The sequence below is a fragment of the Morus notabilis genome, unplaced genomic scaffold (assembly GCF_000414095.1).
Source record: "Morus notabilis unplaced genomic scaffold, ASM41409v2 Scaffold843, whole genome shotgun sequence".
Classification (NCBI taxonomy): Eukaryota; Viridiplantae; Streptophyta; class Magnoliopsida; order Rosales; family Moraceae; genus Morus; species Morus notabilis.
In genome coordinates this window covers 1,015,238-1,028,837 of record NW_010361268.1, presented here as the reverse complement: position 1 = coordinate 1,028,837, position 13,600 = coordinate 1,015,238, and the positions used below count along the sequence as shown (strand labels likewise).

Here is a 13,600-nt window from a genome sequence, read left to right as displayed (position 1 = left end):
CAATCTAACTCAGCTACTCCGCACTGCTTCTAGAGTCGCCTGGGAGGGGCTTAATATTTATAAAACAAATAAAACGTGAGCGAAAGACCCAATATGATGTATTTTGAAAAAACTTTATAAACAAGTAAATAAATGAATGAGTAAATAAATGAATGAATAAGCAAATAAATAAATATAGACATTCAGTTCCAACACAACAGTCGGAACCTCACATCCTTTATCTGAAAGGAATATAAACTGAAAATTTCGTATTACAGGCATCAGCAAGTAATTCATCCTCTGATGAATTACTTACACAACCACAAGCACAAACCTTAACACCACCGTAGTGGCCCAGTCTGGGTTTCAGGTTTTGCCCCCAAGGATACATTCTCCATATCCTATCTAGGTCATCATTCGGTTTACCGATTCGCAAGATCTCTTGTCTTAAGAAATCATTCATTAAACTTTCTGAAATAGTTCATTATGATTCCAATAGCTAAAATCAAGCTATTGTTTTTGAAATACTTTTCTTTTGCAAGCATGCCCTTTCTTTAAAACATTTGCAAGGCCAAAACTCTTTTGAAAATATGCTATCAAAGAAAGGGGTAAGGAATCCTACCTCGTAAGTACCAAACCTGTGGCTAGCGTTGCGCTTTCCTAGCCTCTACTTCCTCGAAGCCTTCAGTTTCATTCCTCAACTATCATTGATACAAAACAACACTTTAGGATCCAAGTCTCATTCCTAAAGTAATTCAATCTCAAGTATACCTTTTGATTTTCCTATTAGTGTGACTTAATCCAATTTCAAATTTCATTAATCATTTTATGTTTCAAATCATCATTCCAAGGGTTTTAATCTCAAAACATAGATTAAAGATGCTAATCCAATTACTCTAGATCCCTAAATGAAGCTAATTTGGGTTCTCCTTAAAAATCGGGGTCAAAACAGGGTTTTCAGGCAAAATAGGGTCAAACCCCGTGTACACCGGTCGACCGCTGATAGAGCTGTGCAACACCACCGGTTAACCGATGGTGTACAATCCGGTCGACTGCATAGGTCGACCTGGTGGAATGCAATCCAGTCGACCGCATAGGTCGACCGGTGGAGGACAGAAATGCGAGAAAACTAACCGAATCAGTCTAAAAACCTAAAAATTTGAGTTTAATCCGAGATATTTCAAAGGGAAATCACTCAATCCAAGTTCCAAATGACAAATACAGTCCAAAGAACCAAAAATCTCAAATTTCTTCCATGATTTTACTCAAAATCCATGAAAATCCGTTTTGAACCAAAATAGGTTTTCAAATCTGAAAAATCTGAGATTCAAGAGAGGTTTTTTAGAAATCTTACCTCAAATCCTTCTCTTGACGTTGAAAACTCCTTGAAATTCTTCTTTGGTTCAAGATCTGGTTGATTTGGTGCAAAAACGGGAGAGAGAGAAAGAGAGAGTGAGAGAGGGAGAGAGTGAAGAACAACAGAGAAGAAATAGAGAGAGTGAAGATGCACAACAGGAAAAAGAAAAGGAAGAAAAAGAAAAGAAAAAGAAAAAGGAAGAGACAAGTGTCACAAAAATTAAAAGACAGTCCAGAAAATGTGTCTACACACACTCTGGGGTGAGAATGTAAATACTTAAATATTGAAATTCCTTGGAATCATTTAAATTCACACGTCAGAAACATTTAATAAACATAATTAATTAATTAAACCAGATTAGACACACTAATAAATCTTAATTATCTTAATTAATCTCGCTAATTTCTCGAGGTGTTACAACTCCACCCCCTTCAAGAATTTCGTCCTCGAAATTAAGACTTACCTCAAAATGCAAACAGATGTGGGTACCACTCGTGCATCGTCGTTTCAAGCTCCCATGTCACTTCCTCAACTCCATAGAGCTGCCATAAAACTTTCACTAACGGGATCTCACGATGTCACAAACTCTTCATCTTACGATCGAGAATCTGACTGGTGCCTCCTCATATATCGCGTCATACTGTAGCGGAACGTCATACCATTGTACCACAGCTTCCGGATTAGGTTGACATTTACGAAGCATGGAGACATGAAACACGTCATGCACGTGAGATAACTCAGGCGGTAAAGCCAGACGATACGCCATAACACCAACTTGTTACACTATCGGGAATAGTCCAATGTACCTTGACGTAAATTTCCCTTTTACACCAAAACAAATAATTTCTTTGCGTGGGGAAACCTTCAACAAAACGAAGTCACCTTATTGGAATTCCAAAGGTCTACGCCTTCTGTCAACATAGCTCTTTTGAGGACTTTGAGCTGTTAACAATCGTTCCCGAATCACAGTTATCTTCTCATTGTTTTCTTAAATAACTTCTGGTCCAGTGGTAAGTCGATCTTCTGATTCCAGCTAACAAACAGGTGATCTGTAGGGTCGACCGTAAAGAGCTTCAAATGGTGCCATACTGATACTGGCCTGATTGCTATTATTATAAGCAAACTCAGCAAGGTGAAGATATTTCTTCCAGTTTCAACCAAAGTCCAGAATACAAGCACGAAGCATATCCTCTAGAATCTGAATAACTCTTTCTGATTGCCCAACAGTCTGAGGATGAAATGTTGTGCTAAAATTCAATTCTGTTCCCATGGCTTCCTGGAATCTTTTTCAATACCTTGCATTAAAATGAGTGTCACGATCGGAGGTGATAGACAATGGCACTCCGTGAAGTCTAACGATATGCTCCAAGTACAGCTCTGCCAGAATCTTCCAAGAATATGTCGCATTGAACGGTATGAAATGTACAGATTTCGTCAACCTGTCCACCACCACCCAGATGGCATCGTGCTTTTGCTCAGTTCTCGGTAGTCCCATCATAAAATCTATCGTGATATGTTTTCATTTCCATCCCGGCACAAGTAGAGGCTGTAATTCTCCAGCAGGCTTCTGATGTTCAGCTTTGATCCGGAGACAAGTTACACATTCTGAGACATACTCACGAATGTCTTTCTTCATACCTCTTCACTAGTATTGTCTCTTCAGATCCTGGTACATCTTGGTGCTTCCGGGATGAATAGCGTACCGTGACTTATGGGCCTCATACAGGATCGTCTTCTTGATCTCATCCACCTTAGGAACAGCTAGCCGGTTACGAAAATAAAGTGCGCCAGCCTCCCGGATTCTCTAATATTCAAGTTGCTATCTATTCTAGATTCGAATTCAAATTCCTTAGAGATGAGGATCCTGCCATTGATTCTGCTTAACTTGTTATACAAGAGCCGGTGTGGAGGTCAAATTGTACACCATTGCCTGGTTATAATCCTCGTAGTACTGAACATCATAATCGCTCACAACTTTAGTTCTTTTCCAGTCTTCTAAAGCTAATGACGCCAAAGATCCTAAGGTCATCCTGCTCAGGACATCAGCTACCACATTAGCTTTTCCTGGATGATATTATAAGGTGAAATCATAATCTTTCATGTATTCCATCCATTTCCTCTTCCTGAGGTTCAGATCCTTCTGAGTAAACAAGTTCTTCAAACTCTTGTGGTCAGAGAAGACCTGAAACTTTGCTCCATAGAGATAACATATCTATATCTTTAAAGCAAATATCACTGCTGCTAGTTCCAAATCATGAGTGGGGTAGTTCCGTTCATGCAGTTTCAGTTGGCGAGATGCGTAAGCTACAACGCGTCCACCTTGCATCAAAACACAACCAAGTCTACTCCTCGAGGCGTCAGAATATACCTCATATGGCTCCTCACTGTTAGGTGTAGTTAAGACTGGTACACTAGTTAGTATGGTTTTTAATTCCTGAAAAGCATGTTCACACTCAGCGTCTTGTTCGAATCTGGCTTCTTTCTTGGTCAACTGAGTCATCGGTGCAGCAATGCTCAAGAAGTCTTTTACGAAACGTCAAAAATATCCGGCAAGTCTGAGGAAACTGTGAATCTCTACCACATTCTTTGGCATTTCCCACTGTAACACAGTCTCAATCTTGGAAAGATATACAGAAATTCCTTGTCCTGATATCACATGTCCAAGGAACTTCACTTCTGTCATCCAGAAGTCACATTTCTCTTTCTTCGCATACAACTGGTGCTTACGAAGAGTCTGAAGAATAATTCTCAAATGCTGCTCATGTTCTTCCCAAGTCTTCAAGTAAACCAGAATGTCATCTATGAAAACGATCACAAACTGATCCAAGTAAGGCTGGAAGACCTGGTTCATTAAATCCTTGAATGCAGCTAGGGCATTCGTCAACCCGAAAGGCATCACTAGAAACTCGTAATGCCCATACCGAGTTTTAAACGCAGTTTTCAGGATGTCTTCCTCCTTAATCATTAGTTGATGAGATCCTGACCTCAAGTCAATATTAGAATAATACTGTGATCTACCCAACTGATAGAATAACTCATTCATCCTTGGTAGTGGGTATTTATTCTTCAAAGTTACTCGATTCAATTGACGATAGTCAATGTACAACTGAAGAGATCCATCGTGCTTCTTCACAAACAAAATAGGTGTACCCCATGGGGCAGTGCTATTTCTGATATATCATTTTTTCGCTAACTCCCCGAGTTGTTTCTTTAATTCTAACATTTCAGCAGTTGCCATTCAGTAAGGAGGAATAGAGATAGGAGTTGTTCCCGGAATCAAATCAATGTCGAATTCAATCTCCCGATCCGGTGGTAAACTGGGTAACTCATCAGGTAATACATATGTGAACTCATCCACCACAGGAATTCCCGTATTGTTTCTAATTACCTCGGGTTCACCTTCTAGAGCATGGAGGAAGGAAAAACAAGCTAGATTCCTACGTCCTCTAATGCTGCATCTCAACAGTCGTTCTTCCAGGACTGGATTCATATATGCTTGATAAGTGATTACCACTTCAGAATTAGTCATCAAAGTCACTCTCCTACGATAGCAATCAACAATCGTACTGTATTTTGACAGCCAATCCATTCAGAGTACCACTTCAAACAGACTTATCGGAAGGATTATCAGGTCAGCTCTCAATCGCTCACCTCCAATCGTGATTTCACACTATCTACACATACTAGCTACCTCTACACATCCCAGTGGGGAGTTCAACGTCAACGGGGTTTCCAAGCTCTCAGCTTTCAATTTCAAAGTTTGGACAAAAGAAGTGGATATAAACGAGTGGGTAGCACCAGTATCAAATAATACATATGCTAAAGAGAGAAATTAGAATCATACCCTTAACCACTGTGTTCCTGGCCTATCCTCCAGAACTGCCTCCTTTCAGGGTATAAGCTTGTCCATGTGCTTTCCCCTTTCATTTACAGCAATATTTGGCCTCTAGGTTTGTAATACCCAAGATTTAATTAAGCCTTAAGCTAATAATAAATAAATTTAGTAAATTAAAATCATGCATCACATTTACTATTTACCTTAAAGTTATTTGTTGGCATTATATTTTATTATTATAGCTATAATATGATTTTATTAAACTTATAGCTTTAATAATCGAGTTTTCAGTTTTAATGTGCAGTGTAACTAGCTCGATGTGGGAACTCAATGTGCTAAACTTATGAAGAAAAAATGATATTTATATGATTATTTGATATGATATTTTACCTCTATTATGATTGATTTAATGATGAATAATTATTTCATGTTTTTATTATATGGTTTTATGTAAATGTGTTGATGACTTAGTTGCTATTTTGAGTTTTTGTGAGAGAAGGCTATGTTAGCAAATTGAGTGAACTTTAGGCACCTAAATGAAGAAGAAAAATAAAGACTTTAGAGCTGATTTTATGAGGTTAGGACAAATGTTAGAGACTTAGAAAAACTTAGACACTTGTCCTACTATAAGGTCACTTTACTTTTGCTTGGTCTTTATCATGTATAGACTTCATTTTTGGGTCTATTTCAGCAAAAAAGCCTAAAAGTCCGACCTTAACATTTTCTTCTCTCTTCTCACTCCTTTTCTCACCCAAAACTTAGTAGCAAACCTAGGTTTTCAAGAGAGAATGAGCTAAAAACTTAACTTGCCCATTTCAACTCGTTTTCAACCTAGAACCAAAAATAACCACCAAGGTGTTGAGCTTCTATTCACTTGGAAACACATTTTTCTTTGAGGTAACTTCTTTGTTATGTTAGAAACTAAGATTTTAGAGATTAAGATGTTGAAATCCTACTTGAGATTCAGATTTTTGATGGGGTTTATCATGCATGTTGGTTGTAGACTCTTAAAAATGAGTTTCTTGAGATTTTGGTTCAAATATTGGTTTCTGAGTGAAATTAATGATTTTAGCTTGATATTATTGATGATTATTTGAAGATAAACTCTTATTAAGATTATGATTCATGCAGTTGAGAGTGGTCTTTGAAGATTAAGATCTGTAGGCTAGGTATTTGATGAAATGTTCAAATATAAGTCCTCTGTACAGCCTATGTAGATTCTGTTTTCGTGCTATATATACTTATGATTTTGATTGATCTTATATTTTTATATTAAATTATACATCTCAAGCTTTATGTGAGTTTTTGAATCACTCTAAACGGATTTTTCTACATTTAGTTATGAATTTTATAAGTTCAGCTACAAAACTGTCATTTTCCTAACGAGACTATACTTCAATCCGGATTTCGGGCTATTTTTGGTTAGTTTAAAAAATCTGAAACCTATCATGTAGTAGTTCTAAAAAGAGTGTTTTGAGTCTACTTTTATTTGCCATTGGTCTCATAATATTTTGAGTTTTGATGAATTTGTTATGAATATTTTCGTAACGATGCACAGTTATCTATTTTGTTAAATGATGATATGAACGTGATTTTTGAAAGCTATGGTTTTTAAAGGTTAATTAGCACATTGAAAGTTTCCCGCAACCAGCTAGTTTGTGCTTGCAAAGTGGTGATCAAAATTCAGGTAAGTAGAGTTAAAGCATTTTCAAAACTGCATCACAAGACTTATTTGATGAAAAAACTTATTCAGAATTGTGATTATGCAAGTTTTTTCTCTTATGAAATTCTTATACGATTATGTTCAAAAAGTATTCATGATTAATCATTTTGAAAGAGATTATGATATTTGCTTATTATGATTTTATGTTTTAAGAGATTTTATGGTATGGTATATAGATGCGAGGCTGGGTAAGCAGGGGTGCGATGGACCGGTGCCCCAAATTAGAGAAATAGTCTCTTTGAGACAAGTAGAGAAAAATGCTGTCTCTTGTTGATCACAAGAGAAAGAGATTCTAAAAATCTCGTTTAGTGTTTAAGAGAAGAGAATTGGCTAAAATTAGAAAAGGTCATGTATAGAGAGGCTTACTTGGAATCAAAGTTCTGTATCATACCTAAACTAAGAATAAGTATGAAAATGTTTAACAAAGAGATTTTAGCCACGAGGATTTTAGATACTTATTTTATTTGAAATCTACTTACTAAGTTTTTGCTCATTAGTTTTACCTTGTGATGGAGATGATGCTGTTGTTATCGAAGAGTAAAAAAAAATGATTTCCAAGGTTCGCTGAGCACTCCAAGTCCTACATCTGACATCTTACTTATATGTACTTCCAGCCAATAGATGGGCTCAAAATGTTTTTTTTTTGTGACTATGCCACTTTTGAATAACTGTTTAATGTCTAAGATTTGTGGTTGTAATCATTTTGCACACTGACTCATTTTGTTCAAAAACCTTTACAAAAATTTTGTGATGAAATCAACCACAAGTTTTTGCATCTTAAAAATGACATTGTTTTAAGTATAGAAAGTATGTTTTAAGTAGCACCAACTCGCTAAATTTAGCCTTAGACCAGTTTAGCGTTGGGGGTGTTACAGGGTTCCTGGCCTATATTGTTGTGACGGAGGTATCTGCACTAGTCCCAACGCTTGAGGTTGAAACTGTGGATAATATGGTGGTCGGTATGTTAGTGCAGGAGGAAATGACATTGGTGTTGGCAGCTGTGGCTGGTAAGGCGACACAAACTGCGGTGGTCTTTCTCGACCGTAAGAAGTATCACTCTGAGATTGCTGGGTCGGCGGCCGATTCTGATTCGGACAGTTCCTCCTAATGTGGCCAACTTACCCACAATGATGGCACTTGGGTCTATAAGGACCACTCCTGTCAATTCTAGACGAACTATTGCCACCACTGATCATTTCTCCACTAATCTGCCCCTGGTTGTGATTTCTTCTACTACTCCGCTGTGGCACGCCTAAAGCAGAGGGTCCTCCAGAAATAGAAATTTGACCGGCTGCTTCCTTGCTTTGATGATAAGCCAGATTATCTTGCTCTACACTTGTAGCAGCAGCCACTAAGTCTCAAAAATTCTGAATTCTCAGAGCCACCAATGGTCTTCTTACAGAATTCTTAAGACCTTTCTTGAATTTAAGGCATTTCAAGTGTTTAGACTCCACCAATGATGGCGCAAACTGGGATTAGTCATTAAACTTAGCCTCGTATTTCCTTGCCGACATCTCACCCTGTAGCAAGGACATAAACTCCATTGCCTTGTCATCCCGATAACTCTGAGGGAAGTATTGTTCATTAAAAAAGGATTTAAATTGATCCCAAGTCATTCCTACAATATCTTGCCTTCTCCTCACTTGCTTCCACCAAGTGCTCGCTTGGCCTTCCAGCTTATACACAACAAATTCCACCCAATACTCTTTCAGTATTCCCAACAAATTCCACCCAATACTCTTCCGGTATTCCCATGGTGTTTAGGTGCTTCACTACTGAGTCAAATTAGTACTCCACTTTCTGGGGTCCTCCCTCATTATTGAATGTGGGGATATGTCCACGTCTAAATTCACAGAAATAACTCTGCTTCCTATCCTTGACCGGTCGCTCATTCTGAGCTCGAGTGGCCATCCCTTGGAGAGCAGCATACATGACATCCATGAATTCTTGATTATGTGGTGCCGGTTGATTAACTGATCTACAACGCAGCGATATCTCCTTTAATTGAAAAGAAATTGGACTGTTTAGTGGATTCCTGTGGTTTCTAAACCTAATGCTCTGATACCACTCTGTCACGCCCTGAAGCCGGGGTTAGTGACGTGGAGGCTCGTTTAGGAGTTAAACGGGATTAAGAGAGTAATTAAACATTTATAATCATAATAATCAAAATCAACAGGAAAATATTAAAGAAAATTTTCAAACGAGCCCCACATTTAGCTAAAAAATAAATTACAAGAAAGTTACGAGGTCTTCCTCACTTTCTGATCACAAGAGGTTAAAACTTGAACCTCTAACATCTTTAAGGGCTTTACCCACAGAATATGCAGTATTGTACATATATGAACATGTAAATAACATTACAGACATCAACCACAGTCTAAAAATCTAAAGTCCAGAGTTTACAAAGTTTACAATTCTTACATTTACTCACAAGGAGGAAGAACACAATCTTCTCTTAATCGGATGGTAGCAATCTAACTTAGCTACTCCGCACTGCTTCTAGAGTCACCTGGGAGGGGTTTAATATTTATAAAATAAATAAAATGTGAGCGAAAGGCCCAGTAGGATGTATTTTAAAATAACTTTATAAACAAGTAAATAAATGAATGAGTAAATAAATGAATGAATAAGAAATTAAATAAATATAGACATTCAGTTCCAACACAACGGCCGAAACCTCACATCATTTTCCTTAAAGGAATATAAACTGAAAATTTCATATTACAGTCATCAGCAAGTAATTCATCCTTTTGATGAATTACTTACACAACCACAAGCACAAGCCTTAACACCACCGTAGTGGCCCGGTCTAGGTTTCGGGTTCTGCCTCCAAGGATACACTCTCCATATCCTATCTAGGCCATCAGCCGGTTTACCGATTCGTAAGATCTTTTGTCTTAAGAAATCATTCATTAAACGTTCTGAAATAGTTCATTATGATTCGAATAGCTAAAATCAAGCTATCATTTTTAAAATACTTTTCTTTCGCAGACAACCCTTTCTTTAAAACATTTGCAAGATCAAAACTCTTTTGAAAACATGCTATCAAAGAAAGGGGTAAGGAATCCTACCTCGTAAGTACCAAACCTGTGGCTAGCGTTGCGCTTTCCTAGCCTCCGCTTCCTCGAAGCCTTCAGTTTGATTCCTCAACTATCATTGATACAAAACAACACTTTAGGATCCAAGTCTCATTCCTAAAGTAATTCAATCTTAATTATACCCTTTGATTTCCTTTTAGTGTGCCTTAATCTAATTTCAAATTCCATAAATCATTTTATGTTTCAAATCTCAAAACATGGATTAAAGATGCTAATCCATTTACTTTAGATCCCCAAATGAAGCTAATTTGGGTTCTCCTAAAAAATCAGGGTCAAAACAGGGTTTTCAAGTAAAACAGGGTCAAACCTCGTGTATACTGGTCAACCGGTGACAGAGCTGTACAACACCACCGTTCGATCAGTGGTGTGCAATCCGGTCGACCGCATAGGTCGACCTGGTGGAATGCAATCCGGTCGACCGCATAGGTCGACCGGTGGAGGACAGAAATGCGAGAAAACTTGCCGAATCAGTTTGAAAACCTGCAAATTCGAGTTTAATCCGAGATATTTCAAAGCGGAATCACTCAATCCAGGTTCCAAATGACAAATACAGTCCAAAGAACTAAAAATCTCAAATTTCTACCATGATTTTACTCAAAATCCATGAAAATCCGTTTTGAACCAAAATAGGTTTTCAAATCTGAAAAATTCGAGATTCAAGAGAGGTTTTTTAGAAATCTTACCTCAAATCAGTCTCTTGATCTTGAAAACTCCTTGAAATTCTTTTTTGGTTCAAGATCCGGTTGATTTGGTGCAAAAACGAGAGAGAGAAAGAGAGAGTGAGAGAGGGAGAGAGTGAAGAACAACAGAGAAGAGAGAGAGAGAGTGAGGATGCACGGCAAGAAAAAGAAAAGGAAGAAAAAGAAAAGTAAAAGAAAAAGGAAAAAACATGTATCACAAAAATTAAAAGACAGTCCAGAAAATGTGTCTACACAAACTTTGGGATGAAAATGTAAATACTTAAATATTTAAATTTCTTGGAATCGTTTAAATTCACACGTCAAAAATATTTAATAAATATAATTAATTAATTAAATCAGATTAAATATACTAATAAATTTTAAATACCTTAAACTGCAAACCGTAGGACATGTCGTTTAAAGTGAGCGGTAACAAAATATTAGCAAACTAGCAAAAATAACGTTCCTCTCCAAAGGTTTATCTAAACGGTCGGAGTTTATTCCAAAGTACAGATTGAATGTGATGTCCATCCTTGACAGTAAATTTTCGAAGAGATAACTAATTGTCGTTTTCTGAGAGCAAATTATTTTTCGATAAAACGACATCTATTAGACTGTTTCTAACATTTTCTACTTGATTTGCATTAAAAATGTTCTTTTGAGAGTAAAGTGGTCATAATCCATTACTATTCATTAACATCCAAAATTAACGTCTAAGTTCGAATTCTCCAAAAATAGACGTCTACAGCAAAACATTTTTTGAAATATAAAAAATAAAAATAAATAAAAAAACACCGGGTAATTCATAAATTAATCTATTCCCACCACTAAAAAAAGCTCTTTCTTTATTCTGTCTACCAATAATTGCCGTTGAAGAGGAAGAACCCAAAGGAACACCAGCACCACCGCTGCGCCTACGTCACAAGGTGGTCTGGTGCTTTGGGTGCTTCCTTCTCCGAGATAAAGAGACCCTTTTGCCCTTCTACCCGATTGCGATTTCTCCATATCTCTCACAGGTTGGTCCTTTTTTTTTTCAAAATAATAATAATAATAATAATTATCCTCGTATATTTGTTCTTCCTTTAATTATGTTTCAGAAAACCAATTAAAAACGTTTCTTTTTCCATATTTAACTGACCTCAGAAGGGGCTCATCTGGGCGTTTCTTTCCCGGAATCGGCTTTTTCCTACCGATTGGATGATTTGATTTGTCCTCGAAAAATCTCGTCTTTAGATCTGCCATAGCTTGTTGTTTGGGTCTTCCTTATATTTTGCTCAGGCATGGGGTAAGTTTTCTGATTCCCATTTTCATTAGATTCTCTCTCTTTTTTTTTTTTGAATGGCTTTTTAGACTCTTATTTGTTGTGAATCCTCTCTTTCTTTTTGTTTATTTTTTAAAATAATAAAGATTTAATTTTGTATATTTTTGGGCTGATGAATCTGCTCCTTTGTTGGCTGTATATGTAATTGATATATGTATTATATATAGGAAAAATAAAGATTGGATATTTGCATTTCGTTTGTTCTAGACTTCTGTTGTAACGAAATTGGAATTTTAGCTCAGTATAGCAACGGTTTGATTTATGAAGCTATTTAAACCAATTTCTAGGATATTGACGCACATTTTTAGTTATTGGTTGTTGAATTAAGCTTATATATTTTTGTACATTATTTGATGTCCATCCTTTGAGTATAAATTGAGTCAAGTCCTTTCCATTTTGTTGGTGCGCTCCGGATTTTCAAAGTGATGAAGGGGACAAGGGCGCGGAATGGCACCAACGATACACTTTTTCATTCGAGAGAGAGAGAGAGAGAGAGAGAGAGAGAGAGAGAGAGAGAGAGAGAGAACATGATTTTTTTTTAATGTGATTTATAACAGAACCAAATGTGTTTTGTAACAGAGCAGTGGTTGTCTAGCATGCCATACTAAGCCTAAACATATAACAGTGGATGAGCCGCCACCACCACCACCACCACTACCACCGAAAAGAGTCGCAAATCAAGGACGGGCAGTGAGGAAACCTAGCATTTCAGAGGACTTTTGGACTAGTAGCACCTTTGATATGGACAACAGTGCTGTTCAGTCTCAGGGAAGCATCTCATCAATCAGCACAATTAATCAGACCCTTGATCCCAATAGTGGTGCTTGTGCTACTAACTCTTCTGAATTTGTAAATCATGGTAATTAAGTCGTCCTTGCTTTTGAATTTTCGACTAAATTTTATGGTTTGGTATATCCTATTTAGTGTATACTTAGTGCGTTAATCACAAAGTTTACTAGCAGCTTAACGGGCTTCAGTTTCACAAGTTTCATGTTTTTCACTTTTGGACCTGTTTGTTGCTGTCTTTACTTAACTCTCTGTATCAATGGTGTGCATTATTTTCCAGTTGAATTTTCATTTTTCCAAGTAGTGCTATTTCTTACTTGTTTGGTTTGCCCACATAAATATGATCATTAGAGGTGCTACGTATGCGATCCTTTTTTCCCAGGTCTTCTTCTGTGGAACCAAACTAGGCAGCGTTGGTTAGGGAATAAAAGGTCTGAGAACCGGTCCCAACAGATTCGTGAACCCAAATTAAGGTGAGTTGTGCTGAGTCTTTTGGATTACTCCGAGTATACTTCTATATTTGCCCTTGTGCAAATGACCTGGCATTTGCATTGTGGTGTTTAAGGGTGGAAAGCAATTGTGTTAAGTTTCGGTTTTGTTTTGTTTTGTTTTTTGTTTTTTTAATTTTTTTAATATTCCTGAGCTAATGAGAGAGAATAAATAAAGAACTATAAGGAGCATTTCTTAACTATGGTTGATATTCGAAACATAATGGTGTCGCTTTTATGAGACTTTGATAAGTTAAATTTGAAAAATCACTTTTAAGAATCAATCACCACTTGAATGTTTCAAGTAGGCAGTAGCAATGCTTGTTTGTAGGA

The 13,600-nt window shown here is 37.0% G+C and overlaps 1 protein-coding gene across 4 annotated transcripts in view; it reads left to right on the top strand.

The window, feature by feature from the left end:
* The first annotated feature begins 11,504 nt into the window (after window positions 1-11,504).
* Window positions 11,505-13,600, top strand: part of LOC21408465 — a 3,059-nt gene continuing 963 nt past the window's right edge. For 3 of the 4 annotated variants that reach the window (XM_024166109.1, XM_024166111.1, XM_024166108.1), the window contains exons 1-4: window positions 11,505-11,688; window positions 11,816-11,957; window positions 12,578-12,852; window positions 13,162-13,252. In XM_024166109.1, coding sequence (XP_024021877.1) covers window positions 11,953-11,957; window positions 12,578-12,852; window positions 13,162-13,252 — 371 coding nt within the window. In that variant the 5' untranslated portion in view covers window positions 11,505-11,688; window positions 11,816-11,952. The remainder of the gene's footprint in view (window positions 11,689-11,815; window positions 11,958-12,577; window positions 12,853-13,161; window positions 13,253-13,600) is intronic. The other variant, XM_024166110.1, reaches the window with a different exon arrangement.